We start from the raw sequence: 17825 nt of genomic DNA, 5'->3' as shown, positions 1-17825 counted from the left end.
TCTAGTAAACCTTCTCTGTACTCTCTCTATTTTGTTGACATCTTTCCTATAATTCGGTGACCAAAACTGTACACAAAACTCCAAATTTGGCCTTACCAATGCCTTGTACAATTTCAACATTACATCCCAACTCCTATACTCAATGCTCTGATTTATAAAGGCCAGCATACCAAAAGCTTTCTATAATCTTTGAGGCAGCAGTACAATGCAATACATAATAATAGAGAGAGAAAAAAAGTGAAATATAGTAAGTATATAAGACCACACAACCATAATATATATGAGCAGCATTAGTCTATTTGGCCCATTAAGTCTGCTCTGCCATTTCATCATGTCTGATCCAACTTTCCTCCCAGCCCCAATCTCCTGCCTTCTCCCCTTACTGCTGCAGGCCCTGACCAATCAAGAATCTATCAACCTCTGCCTTAAGATTCACCACCCACTAGCTAAAGGAATTCCTCCTCATCTCTGTATCATCTGCAAAATTTGCAACAAGCCATCAATCAATTCCATCATCCAAATCATTGACATACAATGTAAAAAGGAATCGGTCTCAACACAGACCCCTGTGAAAATACCACTAGTCACCAGCAGCCAACCAGAAAAGGCACCCTTTATTCTCACTCTTTGCCTCCAGCCAATCAGCCACTGCTTTATCCATGCTAGGATCTTTCATTTAATACCATAGGCTTGTAGCTTGTTAAGCAGCCTCATGTGTGGTACCCTGTCAAAAGCCTTCTGAGGATCCAAGTGCACAACCTCAACCAATTCTCCTTTGTCTATCCTGCTTGTTATTTCTTCAACGAATTCCAACAGGTTTGTCAGACCAGATATTCCCTTGAGGAAATCATGCTGATACAGCCTATTTTAGGATATGCTTCCAAGTACCTTGAGACCTCAGCCTTAATAATCGACTCCAACATATTGGCAACCACTAAGGTCAGACTAGTTGGCCTATAGTTTCCTTTCTTCTGCCTCTCTCCCTTCTTGAAGAGTGGAGTGACATTTGCAATTCTCCAGTCGTCTGGAACCATCCAGAAACTAGTGATTCTTGAAAGATCATTACTAATATCTCCACAGCCTCTTCAGCCACCTCTTTTAGAACTTTGGGTGTACACCATCTGATCCAGGTGATTTATTTACCTTCAAACCTTTCAGTTTCTCAAGAACCTTCTTTCCAGCAACATATATATGAACTAGTTAAAATAAACAGGTAGTGCAAACGTAAAAACAAAAATGTAGTGAGGAAGTGTTCATGTGTTCAATGCTCATTCAGAAATTGGGTGGCAGGGGGAAGAAAGCATTCCCGAATCATTGAGTATGTGCATTCAGGTTTCAGTGCCTCCTTCCTGATTGTCATAATGAGAACAGGGCATGTCCTGGCTGATGGGGGTCCTTAATGATAGATGCCACCTTTTCAAGGCGTTGCTCCTTGAAGACATCCTGGACACCACGGTGGCTGCCCATAATGGATCTGAAGTTTTCTACTCTCTACAACTTATTTCAATCGGTGCTATAGCCCTGCCCCACCCCATACCAGATGGTAATGCAGACAGTTGGAATGCTCTTGACAGAACACATGCAGAAATTTGTGAGTATCTTTGATGACGTACACTCCTTGCCAAAACTAAACCCTTCTTGTGGCACCTCCTTGAATCTAAGAACTTGGTCGGGGACTGTGACCAAGTTCAGATGTGATCCAGGTATATTAGCTGTGACTATACTGCTGAGGACCTCCTGCCTTGTATTTTTAGTCACGTGATTATCACTTAGTGTTCTTGTGTTCTTAGGCTATCAATGCATTACTAATGTTCGTCAAGAAGGAACTGAAGTTCTGAAACACATTTAAAATTCTGTTTTTTAGAAAAAGGAAAACAACAGATGGCAGCTGCTGCTGTGAAAGGTAGAGTTCCCATTTTTTTTAGTTCATTGCAATATAGAAAGACATTAGGTGTTATTGAGAGTATATTTTCAGCTCTGAGTCTTGCTGGGGTGAATAGTTAGAGATATTGACTAATACAGAATCACATTTGGAATCGCGTTCTCTCTTTTGTGATCTCGCTTTGAATGCACCAAAATATTCATCAAAGTAATTTTTTTTCTGGATTTAGTTATTTTATTGTGAAAATGAAAGAATGCATGCAATTTTAAGCAGCAAATGATTTGAAATGATAATGGGGAGGGGAAATATTATGGATATAAGAATAGACAGTGAGCACTTTCCTTCACTTGTTATCGTCTAGAATTAAAGAACTCTACTATTTTCTCTATATCGTTTACGGTCCATTTCTGTATGGATTGAATAAATTGCATAGCATTGATGAATTGTTTCAGGTAAATCTCATGAAACTTGCTGAAATTGAGCCTAATGATGCAGTAAGTGTTTAGCAGCAGACAATTGAATTCTTGACAATAAATTTATGTCTGTATGAATACAGGGTTATAGCAATATCAGTGTGTATCTGTTGTAATTATTGATGGGAACATAAAAATATCAAACATTGGAAGAAGTGTGCTCCATTCAACCCCTTTGCATCCCTTCCACCTATCAGTGCAATTATGACAATCATATATCTTCTCTGAGCATATACTTCTTGAAGCATTTTATATTCAGAAAGTTAGTATCTCCTAAAATAGGTGAGATTCGGCAATCCCATGTGGTCATTACTTCCAGAGGTTCATCATCTTCCAAGTAAATATATCTTTATTCATCCTCTGTCTCTCGCCTATACTCTCCATCTGTAACCACTCATTGTGGACACCCAGGCAAGGTGAAATATGCTCCCTGCATCCATTCTGTCTAACTGTGTCAGTATTATGTCAATTTTAATCGAGATTCCACCTCTTTCTTCCAATTGCAAATGAATACAAACCTAATTTCACCCTATCAATCATAATGCTGAACATCCATTGCACTCTCTGTAACACAAATAAATCTTTTCTTTAAAAAGGACATTAACATGCCAGACGTGGTTTCACCAAGGTGTTGATAATGGTCCTTCAGCCAAATCCTCTAGCTATGGAAGACAACTTGCCGTTTGCATTTTTCATGTTTTATCAAGTGTTGCCTTTCTTGGTGTAAAGTGGGAGAGCAGGTTCAAGGACCCAATGAGTGAAAGAGGGACATAGAATTTAAAATGGGTGCGTGAGGTATTTATTTAACAAACAAACAGTGAAACACTAAATTGGGCATCTAGCTAAACAAGTATTCGACTAAGCTAACCAAAAAATCACTACACCGTACATTCAGTTACCCTTTAAATCATCAGGTACTATGCTAAACCCCGATTTATAAAAACCAAGAAGTGAGCATACTGCTAACAGATACTTAACTAAACAAACCATGGGAGTAGGAGGGGCCCATCAAATGTATACAACATCCTTTCTCAGTGGTCCTTCAGGACTGGTCGCAAACTCACCCTGAAGTCAATCTCCATGGGTGACAGGAAAGAAAGAGAGTGAACCCTCTGCACGTGCCATCTTTTATACCCCCAGGGTGCCCAGAACCAGAGACGGGTTCCGTTGCGCCCAAAAGCTTTCAATGGGAAAAGAGCATCACAAATTTTAAATGAACCAATCAGCACGATAACAATGGCTTTCAAACAGAATAAACTATGCCCCCGAAGGATACTTGGACACAATACTAACCCTATGGTCAAATTAAGAATTATAAAGCTGAAGTGTTTAATTGAATATTGTGTACTGTCTAATATTTTGTGGTATGGATTTGTAATAGGGCAACATGTCATGCAGCATCCACACAAATGAGATTTCACAAGTTTGGTGGGGCCAGAGACCGTCTCCCCCTAGACTAATGTCACCAGCCGAACCTAAGTGTTACATATGTTATAAGCAAAACAAGTGATTCATAAAAGTGATTCATTGAAGTTGTAGTAGATATTACAACATTATTTGTGTAGAGCAGATGAAAAGTTATAAAATTTAAGTAGCTCGGTGCTTCAGAATGGAATTCATTGGATGGAAACTTCTATTGTTAATTTTCATTAAATATACTATTATGATTATGAGACACGCAGTCCCCTTTTATTGTCATTTAGTAATGCATGCATTAAGAAATGATACAAAGTTTTTCCAGAATGATATCATGAAAACACATGACAAACCGACTTAAAAACTAACAAAAACCACATAATTATAACATACAGTTGCAAAGCAATACCCTAATTTGATAAGAAAAGATCATGGCACAGTAAAAGTCTCAAAGTCTCTCGAAAGTCCCATCATCTCACGCAGATGGTGAACCTCCAGCGCCGCCAACTAGCCGATGCAGCATCTTGGAAGCATCCGACCACAGTCCGACTCCGAGTCCGTTCGAAAACGCCGAGCCTCCGACCACCTCTTTGACACCAAGCACCATTTCTGCCGAGCGCTTCGACCCCGGCCCCGGCCCCGGCAATAGGCAAAGCCAAGGATTTGGGGCCTTCGTCTCCGGAGATTCTCGATCGGACTATACTATAGTTATTTTCAAATTTCAATTTGTTCCACATATGCAAGGATGTATTATTAATGCCTAGGTTTCTTTTTCCTAATGTAACTATTTTTATAGAGTTTTAACGAGCATTATTATTCAGTATCATGCCATTCAAATTCCTTCCTTCTCGGTGAGACCACATTATATATATCAGATGAGGATTTGTTCGGAGGAGGGGTTTGTCCATGGGGCAGATACTCTCGGGAGAGCAGATGCTGGAGGTTAGAGTGGATGAGGTGTCAGAGGTGAAAATATATTATGCAGGCTTGGTTCAGAGAAGAAATGATTGTATAGCTGGAAAAGGATTTGGATTTGGAGAAAATGCAGAGTGAGAAAGGTAACCATGAAAGAGGGACAGAAACATTGGCGTGCAAGATTATTAGTTGTAGCTATGGGCCTTAGAGTGGAAGATTGAAGGAATAATGCTACAGAGTTAATCAATGGAATGTTGCATTGGCAAGAAATATTGGTGAAAGAAACAAAAGCTGGTTACAGAAACTCTTGTGAAAGGCTGAAGATATTACCTGCAACTGGGGGGGGGGGGTGGGTGTTGACTAGGGGTTGTGTAGGAAGAAATGGGGGGAGAGCTAGAGTGAGATGGAATAAATTATTAAAAGATAACACCTTAAGAAAAACCTCTCTGGAAGAAGCAACACATGCAAAATGCTGGAGGAATTCAGCAGGTCAGGCAGCATCTGTGGAAGTGAATGAACAGTCGATATTTTAGGCCGAGACCCTTCTTCAGGACTACCTGGAAGAAGAAGGCAACCTTGGACATCCCAGCAGCAGTCCACCAGGTTGCATTGCCTTTAAATGATCTTGATAAAGTTTCAATGTTCTGGTTCAGACCTGCTTTCATACCTGAAGCCTATAGCACCACAGGAACGACGATGTATTGTATGATTTTAAGCAAATAAGATAAACATAAGGGTTGCTTGCTGTTTAATTTTACATATTCTAGAAAAAGAAATATAGTGGTTAGGCTACTGACTTACCATTCAGAATGCTAGAAAATTCATCCTGAGAATTGTGGAATTTAAGTTCGAGGAATTAAATAAATGTTGAATTACACACAATATAAAGCTAGATTTTATAAAATTACAGTATTTTATGAAGCCCATTGGGTTCAGTGATTCCTTACAGGGAACGAAATAAGCCATCCCCATCAGTGTGGCCTAGAAAACCAACCCATCAGGTTGGCTCTTAACAATCTCTTCAGTTTAAAGCCACTTAGGAACAGAGAAAAAGTGATGGCATTGCCAGATCACACCTTACAGATGAATAAATGAAAATATAAATTGCTTGCTCGCTGTCTTCCATACTGTCAAAATGGTACACGCAGAGGGGGCGGAACAAAAGTCTGGATGTGAATTGTAAGGACAGTAATTAAGATTCTATTTTGTAGCTCACAAAAATAAGGTGATAAGTGATAACATTTCTCTTCCAAGCACGCTATTAATGAATATCTGTTGAGTCACTCCTTGTGGTTGACTAGGAGAAATGCAAACAAAAATTCCTGGATAAGTTGCTACTTTGCAACTCTACTGTGGTTTTCCGGTTACTCACACAGAGGTCGGACAGAGTGGGTAAAATTACTTGATCAGATAAATAAGTGTCTTAGATCTGCTTTAACAGAGAGGTTGTGAGATAGACATTAGATATGATTAATATGGATCCGCAGAACATGGAAAGTAAAGGAAATAAATCATAATCATTATTGTTTTATAGAAAAAGATGAGAAGAAGAAACCTACAGTTGCAGCAAAAGGTAAAACAATTGAGTGTGTATGCTCTTAAAAGCAATTGAGTGGCTGATGGTCCCCACACTGCCCACATTTCTTTGTCTTGCTAATGTGGAAGTTGCTGAGAGTATGTACCAAGAAGATAAGAGCTCAGTTTCAGATGTGACTTCTCAGTGAATGGAGCTCAGTGTCATGCATAGGAATATTATGTCCTACCCCTGTATTATGGATGAAAGCTGAAAGCATCTGAGGCTAAAAATGAGAGTTTAGCTACATTTGTTTGTAGAAAAAATAAATAATATCAGAATCAGGTTTACTATCACTGGCATGTGTCGTGAAATTTGTTTACTTTTTGGCAGCAGTACAATGAAATACATGATAAGTAAATATAGAGAAAGAAATCTAAATTACAATAAGTATATATATGTCTACTAAATAGTTAAGTTGATACAAGTAGTGCAAAAATAAAACAAATAAAAAAGTAGTGAGGTAGTGTTCATGGGTTCAGTGTCCACTGGAAAATCAGATGGCAGCTTCTCTACCACCTTCCTGATGGTAACAATGAGAAGAGGGCATGTCCTGGGTGGTGGAGGTTCTTAATGATGGACACCGCCTTTCTATAGTATGGTCATAGTCATATTTTATTGATCCCGGGGGAAATTGATTTTCGTTACAGTTGCACCATAAATAATAAATAGTAACAGAACCATAAATAGTTAAATAGTAATATGTAAATTATGCCAGTAAATTATGACATAAGTCCAGGACCAGCCTATTGGCTCAGGGTGTCTGACCCTCCAAGGGAGGAGTTGTAAAGTTTGATGGCCACAGGCAGGAATGACTTCCTATGACGCTCTGTGTTGCATCTCGGTGGAATGAGTCTCTGGCTGAATGTACTCCTGTGCCCAACCAGTACATTGTGTAGTGGATGGGAGACATTGTCCAAGATGGCATGCAACTTGGACAGCATCCTCTTTTCAGACACCACCGTCAGAGAGTCCAGTTCCATCCCCACAACATCACTGGCCTTACGAATGAGATTTTTGATTCTGTTGGTGTCTGCTACCCTCAGCATGCTTCCCCAGCACACAACAGCAAACATGATAGCACTGGCCACCACAGACTCGTAGAACATCCTCAGCATCGTCCGGCAGATGTTAAAGGACCTCAGTCTCCTCAGGAAATAGAGACGGCTCTGTCCCTTCTTGTAGACAGCCTCAGTGTTGTTTGACTAGTCCAGTTTATTGTCAATTCGTATCCCCAGGTATTTGTAATCCTCCACCATGTCCACACTGACCCCCTGGATGGAAACAGGGGTCACCGGTACCTTAGCTTTCCTCAGGTCTACCACCAGCTCCTTAGTCTTTTTCACATTAAGCTACAGATAATTCTGCTCACACCATGTGACCAAGTTTCCTACCGTAGCCCTGTACTCAGCCTCATCTCCCTTGCTGATGCATCCAACTATGGCAGAGTCATCAGAAAAGCGGATGGGCACCGTTCCTTGGAGATGTGTTGATACTACAGAGGCTAGTACCCATAATGACTAATTTTACAAGTTTTTGCAACTTACTTTAATCTTGTGCTGTAGCCCCCTACACCCTGCCATACCAGATGATGCAGCCAGTCAGAATGCACTCCATGGTACATTTGTAGAGGTTTTCGAGTGTTTTAGCTGACAAACCAAATCTCCTCAAACTCCTTATGAAATATAGCCGCTGTCTTGCCTTCTTTGTACCTGCATCAGTATAGTGTGTCCATGTTAGGTCCTCAGAGATATTGACATCTAGGAACTTGAAATTGCTCATACAATGTCATATAAAACAGACCTCAAGAATAAACCTTATTGAACCTCAATGAGCTCAACACTGTGAACTAAACTCTTTTACTAAATTAAGTTTACCAGAACTTTGAGAAATAATTACTTCGCTAAAACTATCCACTAGTATCCCTGATCCTATTCCCACAGGTTTTTTAACAGAAGTTTCAGATGCAGTAATCAACAGTGTACTCAACGTAGTTAATTGCTCACTAGTTTTTGGTATTTTTCCTTAATAACTGCAGTAGTTAAATTCCTGCTTTTAAAAAAAAACTGGAATGCTCTGCTTTGGACAATTTTGGCTTATCTCCAACATGCCTTTTCTAAGTAAAATTTTAGAAAAGTAGTTTTTTGACAATTAGGTGATTACCTGAATAAAAAGTCTATTCTTGTCAAGTTTCAATTAGGTTTTCAATCAAATCATAGTACAGAAAGTTCTCTTAGATCTGAGAGCAGCATTTGATACCATAGTTCACAGCATTCTCATAAACTTCTTTAGTCAATGGGTAACACACATCAAAGTTGCTGGTGAACGCAGCAGGCCAGGCAGCATCTCTAGGAAGAGGTACAGTCGACGTTTCAGGCCGAGACCCTTCGTCAGGACTAACTGAAGGAAGAGTTAGTAAGAGATTTGAATGTGGGAGGGGGAGGGGGAGATCCAAAATGATAGGAGAAGACAGGAGAGGGAGGGATGGAGCCAAGAGCTGGACCCGTGATTGGCAAAGGGGATACGAGAGGATCATGGGACAGGAGGCCCAGGGAGAAAGACGGGGGGGGGGGAACCCAGAGGATGGGCAAGGGGTATGGTCAGAGGGACAGAGGGAGAAAAAGGAGAGAGAGAGAAAGAATGTGTGTATAAAAATAAATAACGGTTGGGGTACAAGGGGGAGGTGGGGAGGTTGGAGGAACAACACCTTATATTCCGTCTGGGTAGCCTCCAACCTGATGGCATGAACATTGACTTCTCTAACTTCTGCTAATGCCCCACCTCCCCCTCGTACCCCATCCGTTATTTATTTATATACACACATTCTTTCTCTCTCTCTCCTTTTTTCTCCCTCTGTCCCTCTCACTATACCCCTTTCCCATCCTCTGGGTTTTTCCCCCCTCCCCCTTTTCTTTCTCCCTAGGCCTCCTGTCCCATGATCCTCTCATCACTTTTGCCAATCAACTGTCCAGCTCTTGGCTCCATCCCTCCCCCTCCTGTCTTCTCCTATCATTTTGGATCTCCCCCTCCCCCTCCCACTTTCAAATCTCTTACTAATTCTTCCATCAGTTAGTCCTGACGAAGAGTCTCGGCCTGAAATGTCGACTGTACCTCTTCCTGGAGAGCTGCCTGGCCTGCTGCGTTCACCAGCAACTTTGATGTGTGTTGCTTGAATTTCCAGCATCTGCAGAATTCCTGTTGTTTTAGTCAATGGGTAGGCCTTTCTGCCTTAAGCTAGTTTCAATCTTATATAACAAGAAGAATGTTCTTAGTTAACAGTGGTGATTGTGTGCCTACAATCTATAATATTGTGTTTGATGTGCCGCAAGGATCAATTCTTAGCCCATTTTGTTCTCACTCTACGTGGTCCCGTTAGATCAGATTATTTCAAACCCCAAAGTAAATTCCCACAGCAGCACAGGCTGCACACAACTGTATTTGTCTATTGAGCCAGATGACCCTGAGGCTCTAAACCCACTGGCCTGGGTCTTACTGGCTTTACGGAATGGATGAGTTTGAGTTCCCTTAAGCTAAACTAGGGGAATGAAACAGAAATTTTGGTTATTCCTATCAATATAAAAAGTCTGAACTGTAGAAATAAACTTGATCATTTGGCACACTGAGCCAGAAGTAAAAAGGAATAGGCTTTATTATTGTCTCTGAGCTAAATTTCGAATTACATATTAACCATATAATTAAGGCTATGTTCTTTCATTTAAGGAACATTGCATGAGTTCAATTCCTTATAACATCTCAAGATGCAAATAGACACTTTTGATTTTAGCTGATTAGACATTTGTAAAATACTCTTTTCAGAACTGCCTAAGAAAGATATAAATCAGCTGCAGTTTAGTGAAACTGCAGCAGCAAGAATCTTAACCAAAAGAAGAAAATCTGGGCATTTCACCTGTTTTGGCATCATTACAGTGGCTGCTAGTGTCCTTTAGGATCAATGTTAAAAGACTTCTAATTGTATATAAGGCTCTGAATGAACCTACTCCTCCATATATTTTGGAGTGTCTATCCCCTTACATCCCTAATCGTAATCTTAGATTCATGAATACTGGTTTTACTTAGCGTTCATAGAACCAAGCATGTAAGAACAGGTGATGCGACCTTTTTGCTCTTATGCACCAAAAATCTGGAATACTCTTACGACTGAGATATGCCAGGCTAGTACTGTGGAATATTTCAAAACATTTCTAAAACCCTACTTCTTTAATTTGACCTACTTATAGGATTACTTAATGCCTGATGATATTAATTGCATTTTTATAATATGGCATATTTGATTTTTGCTCAGAAAAATCATGATCAAAGGCCATGATTGTCCATGTTATATGACATGGCATATGATGATGATGATGTCGGATTTCATTTTATTTAATATAATGTTTGTCTTTGCTTATGATTTTTAATTTTGTCTCGTGCTTTTCTGACTATTTAATTATCTTTGCATTCTATGTGAAGAACTTTGAGCCTGCACCTTAATACTTGAAAGGTGCTATATAAATAAAGTTATCATTATTATTCGCAAACTTGTTGATATAAATGGAATTCTATATACCATGTATTTAATTCTGGGATAAAGAACAAAAATGTTTGGAGTTCTGTTTTATCCTTGTGTATGCTTTAAAATCTAGGTATAAAGGTTATCAGCTTTCAATTACCAAATATATTTGTTCGTCATAATCACATGAAAGAAACTAGCAGTGAATGAAAAGAAAATGGCCCAGGATTTTCAAAGATCGGTAAATCAGGGAAATATGTCCTTCAGCTCACTTAGTCTGCACCAAACATTTACATTAATCCAAACCAAATCATGCTTTTCCTCCCAACATTCCTAGTAACTTCCTTCCCGCCTCCCCTGCTCCCCCCCCCCCCGCAAGTTCCACTATTTACCTATGCATTACGGGAAATTAGCCTACCAGCTTATAATGCTCCTGGGCCATATCGTCAGTGTTGTAACCTGGGGTCATCGGGTGTTTCGGGTCTTTTGGGTCTTTCAACGTCAGACAGACTCGCCCAGGCAACCAGCCAGGGTTGATCAGGCCCCGAGATGTGTCCCAGCAGCATTGGTCTTGATCCATAGCCATCTAGAGACTCGCACAGCAGCCTCTACGATGGTGCTGATGGCTCTTTGCTTTGCAGCCCCTGTAACGCCTAGAAGAGAGTAGGCTCTGCACAGTGAGCAGCTAGAAAAACCTCTATTCTCCACCTCTTTAGGCTCACATCGTGCCCTCCACCCGTCTCGGGCACTGCTCTACCAGCTCCTGGTATTCGGCTTTCTTACATTCAAATACATCGTCAATCCAATCTTCCCGAGGAACTGTCAGTCCTACATGACCTCCATACAGTACATCTTTGCTATTCGAGCAGAAAGAACTGAACCCAGAGGAAGCCCATGCAGTCACAAGGAAACAAACTACACTTAAGTAACATAGGGATTGAATGTGGCTCACTGGGGTTGCAATGTAGACCTGAGACATCTCAAATAAGTTTTAGATGAGCTTGTGGGTTATTTATCCTCACATGGAAAACAAAGGTCTGTAATTAATTATGTTTTTCCAATGCTTATCTTTTACTTTTTATCCTGCCTCTCATTCTTCTACCTTTGATGTATAAAGTTTTGTCTCACTTGCCAATGGATAGGCTGGTAAATATACTTCTTTAGTTTTGTTTTATCCAACATCATGCTACTCACTTCTCTTATTTTGTCTTTCAGCTAAAGCTACTAAAGAAAAAGCCCCAGGTAAGCTCTTATGACCAAAAAAGAAACATTGAAGGATCATATAACTTATTTCTGTCTACGATTAAGAAGCAAATTTTACTTTGAGATATGGGCTCAGTATCTTTTTATACAAAAGCTGCAGATGCATATCTTTTTCCAATTGGATTTGGCCCAGTTCTGTGGCACCACTTGAACAGGTGGCGGTGCATAATGGATTAGAAATTCTTAACAGCTGATCTCCAACAGCTGCTACCGGTTCTCTTTTCGTCATCATTAACAGGGACCAGGAGCAAGTAGATGAAGCAATAATGTCATAAATTCAATTTGTTTTCACTTCTGACCTATTTTCTGTCATTCATTTTCGTGCCAAATCAAAGTGGCCGTTCTGCGTGGGTAATCATCATCAAGAAAGCAGGAAGAACGAATTGGGAAACGGCCTTTTAGCAGCCCACTTAAAGTTTATTACTGAATCTTTATTTTTGTTTGATGTTGCCAATTAAATTGCCATCTGTTCAGTCTGAACTTGAAGCATGAGAGGGAAATTGTCTGAGGTATAAATATGAACAATTACTTATTAGAGAGGTGACCCGAGAGGAAGATCTGTTGTTCGTGCTCAGGACAAATGCTGCAACTTTTATTGATTCCAACACAGACAATTAAGGTGCATTTGAAAAGCTAACATAAAATACTCCACAAGGCCATACAACACAGGAGCAGAATAAGGCCATTCACTCAATTGAGACTGCTCTACCATTCGATCACAGCTGATTTATTTTGCCTTTCAACACCATTCCCCTGCCTTCTCCCCATAACCTTTGACTCCCTTATTAATCAAGAATCTATCAGCCTCTGCTTTAGATATACCCAATGACTTGGCCTCCACTACTGTCTGTGACAATGAATTCCACAGATTCACATCTTGTGGCTAAAGAAATTCCTCCTCATCTTTACTTCTATTCAGATTGAATTGAATAGAATTGACTTTATATCTTACATTCTTCACACACAAGGAGTAAAATCTTTACGTCTCCGTCTGAATGTGCAATATGCGAATTATAGCATTTTGTAATAAATAGTATGTTATACAACAGAACAGTCAAAATAGCTTAGAAATACAATTGTCTCAGTGTGAATTAATCAGTCTGATGGCCTGGTGGAAGAGACTGTCCCGGAGCCTGTAGCTATAATGCTACGGTACCGTTTCCCGGATGGTAGCAGCTGGAACAGTTTGTGGGCGGGGTGACTTGGGTCTCCAATGATCCTTTGGGCCTTTTTTTAATGCACCTGTCACTGTATATGTCCTGAATAGTGGGAAGATCACATCTACAGATGCGCTGGGCTGTCCGCACCACTCTCTGCAGAGTCCAGAGATTGAGGGAAGTATAGTTCCCATACCAGGCAGTGATACAGCCAATGAGGATGCTCTCAATTGTGCCCCTGCAGAACGTCTTTAGGATCTGGGGACTTATGCCGAACTTCAACCGTCTGAAGTGAAAGAGGCACTATTGTGCTTTTTTCATCACTCAGCCATTGAGTTTCTCGGTAATATGTATACCAAGGAACTTAAAGCTCTTCACCCTCTCAACCCCAGATCCATTGATGTCAATAGAGGTGAGCCTGTCTCTATTCTCCTGTAGTCTACAACCAGCTTGTTGGTTTTTGCTACATTGAGGGAAAGGTTGTTCTCTTGACACCACCGGTCAGGGTGACGGCTTTTTCTCTGTTGGCTGCCTCGTTATTATTTGAGATAAGGCCAATCAATGTAGTGACATCTGCAAATTTAATTAGCAGATTGGAGCTGCGGGTGGCAACACAGTCATGGATGTACAGAGAGTTAAAGGAGAGAGCCTAGGATACAGCCCTGGGGGGCTCCTGTGTTTAGGGTCAGAGGGGCAGAGGTGAAGGAGCCCACTCTTACCAACTGCTGGCTATCTGACAGGAAGTCCTGGATCCAGCTCCACAAGGCAGCGTGATGGCCAGGGTCTCTGAGCTTCGTGTCAAGCCTGGAGGGAATTATGGTGTTGAATGCTGAGCTGTAGTCCAAAAACAGCATTCTCACATAAACGTCCATTTTTTCCCAAGTAGAGCTGTGGCTATTGTGTCATCTGTCGATCGGTTGTGTCAGTAGACAAATTGTAGGGGGTCCAGTTTGGGTCATCACGTGCTGCAGATGTAGTCCTTGACCAGCCTCTCAAAGCATTTGTTTGTTATTGAGATGAGCGTGACAGGACGCCAGTCATTCAGCCATGTTACCTTGGTCTTTTTAGGTACAGGGACATGGTGGATGTTTTGAAGCAGGAGGGTACTCTACACTGGGAGAGGGAGAGATTAAAAATGTCTGCAAACACACCAGCCAGCTGTGCCACACACTCTCTGAGTACCCGCTCCGGGATGCCATCCGGTACGCGCCTAGTGGCTGTCCGCTCGTTGGAAACACCTGTGTACTTCACCCTCAGAGATGACCAAGGTGCAGGTCACATCAGCAGCTCTCTTTGGGGCTCAGTTCAGCTCATTTGGGAGAGCAGCAATGATGTTGGCAGCACCACTGCGTTTAGCTGTGAAGTGTGTGATGGTGTGCAGACATTGCCATATGCTGCGGGTGTTGTTGGTGAGTTGTCGCTGGATCTTGTCCCTATATTGTCGTTTCACTGCCTTGATGACTTTGCATAGATCGTAGCTGGATTTCTGGAGATCCTGGTGGTTACCGCTGGTGAAAGCTCTGCCTCGTGCAGTGACTGCAGCACACACGGAACTGCTGATCCAGGGTTTCTGGTTTGGACGGACCCTCACTGATTTTTGGATGAAAACATCCTCGATGCACTTCTGGATGAAGCTCGTGACCCCTTCCGTGAACTCGGAGAAATCCTCATCATGAAGGACATTCCAGTTGACATCATCAAAGCAGTCCTGTAGCGTGGAGATTGATTGTTCAGACCGACAGTGGACACTTTTAACTATGGCCGCCTCTTGTTTCAGCTTCTGCCTGTACATGAGCAGAAACAAGATCGAGATGCAGTCAGACTTCCTAAGTGGTGGACGGAGGAGCACTTTGTAAGTGTTGCGGAATGGTGAGTAGCTGTGATGGAGTATGCTGTCTCCTCATGTGCTCACCTGGATGTGTTGACAGAACTTCAGAGAGACTTTAGTCAGCGATTAAATGTTTGATTTAAATCTCCGGCGACGATGAAAGCAGCCACCAGCTGTACAGTCTCCAGGGTGCTGATGGTTTCATACAATTCCTTGAGAGTCAGGTCCGCATCAGCCTGCGGCAGAATATACACAGCTGAGATAATAACAGCGGTGAACTTCCTAAGCAGCCAGAAATGTCTACACAGCAGCACATGGTCCCCAGATCTGTAAATAAGGAAGCAGTGGCACAAATGATAGAACGTGGCTGGTCCACCGTAGCTCCAGAATTGCCTCCTGCCTGTCCCTGTGCCATACTGTTTTCTCCACAAAGCCTGGCTCCCATCATTTTGGCACGACCCTACACAGCATAGGGGATTTCTCTCTGCATTCACAAAATGGTTTTGGCAGCCGTTGAAACTCCAGCCCTTGCACTTGGAGAAGATGGAGCTTTAGATATCTTTAATATTCCTAGACGTTGAGTGGAGTCCAGACTACAGTATGGAAACAAGCCCATCAGTCCAATACATGCATCAAACACCAAATTACACTACCCCTGTATTAATCTCAATTTTATTCTTTCCATATTCACAATACCTCCCCTAAATTCTAGCTCTCAGTTACACAAGGGGCACTTATCAGTGGCCTATTGACCTACCAACCTATACATCCTTTTGTGGGCTAACAAGCAACTTGATGGACAATTATTCTGAAACAGGAATTCAAACAGAAACATCTGACAATTCTTTTCCACTCCCGAACCCTCACAATTGCAGCTCGACCCACTGAATTCCTCTAACAAATTGTTTGTTGGTCCAGATTCCAGCATCTGCCATCCCTCGTGTCTGCACCTTTCTCTGAGATCTGTGAGGACAATGAAGTATCCATATAGTCAGAGGGATAACCTGCAAGCTCTATGCGGACAGAACCAGTGGTCAGGATTCATTGACACTCGGGATAAATTAAGCAAATTGTTCAAAAATATTAGTCCCTTTTTCTCAACTTTATAATTCTAAAGACTCATGCCATACTAAAATCAATTGATTATTAAAAGTAACTGAAATCAGTATTGAAAACATTTCGATCACCTCTCTCCCAGCAGGTAATGTATTTCATTGATTTGAATCTGTTGCACCAGGTTAAACGTGGCTCGGGTTCAGGGACAGATTTAATAGAACTGTGAAATCTTGGAAAGAGCCTATTATCCTTCTGGATTCTACATCAAGTCCAATGAAGCAAGACAAGCCAGCTGGCAGCACAGGTGGCTAAACTGATGTAGACTAATGCTGGCTCTGGAAACTCATTTGAGGATGTTTGCATCCCAGAATTGATACTGGCTTCAGGTAGATTTCTCGCAATAAATAACATCAAAATATGTAATTGGTTATAAGCTTGTCTAGTTATATATAATGTATATAGAGGAAATACATTATCTGAAATAGGTCACTGAGGAATTTTGCTGAAATAGCTAATGCTGAAGCTGAAATAGAACGACGAGTTAAGCTGAGATGGAATGTGCCACGTGGAACTATCCATACCAACCAACCATCACCAGTCTGTAACAACCCCTTCTTCTAGTACTTGGACATAGCGTTCTGTGTCTCGAAGTCTTGTGAGTTAGCAGAGCAGATCTCCTGTGCCCTTGCCAGTACTAATGTTGAGATTCACCCATATAACTCAAAGGGCACGCAGAATAGAAGATGGTTTCAGTTGTCAAAGATAATCATCCCAGTGTAGGATTTTGTGACTAAACATGCAAGAGGCATGTTATGTGCTTAACAAAAGCCACACCCCTTTACTTCCATTATGAACAATAAGCTTACACTTATGCCATTCCATTTTGACACCGTATCTTAACGTGAACACAACTCAATGTCGATGTTTGTGAATTATGTAGAACAGTTTCTATTATGAACAATATGTGTAATCTGTCACCCATTACATTACATACACCAGCCCCAGGACATCACTGTTCTTCATGACAGTGTCCTGGGCCCAACCATCTTCAGCGGCAACTTCACTTTCCAGCACAACATAAGAAATGGGGATATTAGCTAATGATTTCCCATTTTGAATACTATTTGCAGCTCCTTAGCAAATAAAACAACCAAAGAAAGCAAGCAACAAGACCTGACAGCATTCAGGCTTAGGCTGATAAGAGGAGGGTAACACTTACACCAAGAGGCACCAGATAATGACCATTTTCAACAAGAGTATAACTATGACTTGTCTTTGCATTCAATGGCTTTACCTATCCTAAATTTTCTACTGCTGATGTCTTAGAGGTATCCACTGATAAGAGGCTCAACTGGACCAGCCACATAAATGCCATGACTACAAAAATGTATCAAGTGCTGTGTATTCTTCAATGGGTGACTCATCTCTTTACAACCCAAAGCCTTCCCACTATTTACAAGGCACAAGTTTGAAGTATGGTGGAATACAGCAGTTGACCATAAGAGTGCCCAACCTGAAAAAGGACAAGGTTAAAGGAAAATTTATTATCAAAGTACATAAAGAGAATGTCACCATATACAACACTAAGGTTCGTTTACTTGTGAGCATACATGGTAAATCCAAGAAGCACAGTGGAATAGATGAAAGAATGCACCCATCGTAATGGACAAACAACCAATGTGCAAAGGACAACAAACTGTAAATACAAAAGAAACATAAAAACAAATATTTCAGTGATGAGGTGAGTGAAGT

At 41.2% G+C, this 17825-nt stretch overlaps 1 protein-coding gene across 1 annotated transcript in view; it reads left to right on the top strand.

Annotated features, from left to right (window-relative positions):
- The window catches only part of LOC134338322 (triadin-like), a 426556-nt gene that overhangs the window by 207088 nt on the left and 201643 nt on the right, over positions 1-17825 (top strand). The window contains exons 17-19 of the mRNA XM_063034074.1: positions 1865-1903; positions 6221-6259; positions 11985-12011. Coding sequence (XP_062890144.1) covers positions 1865-1903; positions 6221-6259; positions 11985-12011 — 105 coding nt within the window. The remainder of the gene's footprint in view (positions 1-1864; positions 1904-6220; positions 6260-11984; positions 12012-17825) is intronic.

Source organism: Mobula hypostoma, chromosome 2 (genome assembly GCF_963921235.1).
Source record: "Mobula hypostoma chromosome 2, sMobHyp1.1, whole genome shotgun sequence".
Lineage (NCBI taxonomy): Eukaryota > Metazoa > Chordata > Chondrichthyes > Myliobatiformes > Myliobatidae > Mobula > Mobula hypostoma.
This window is presented reverse-complemented; position numbering and strand designations above follow the sequence as displayed.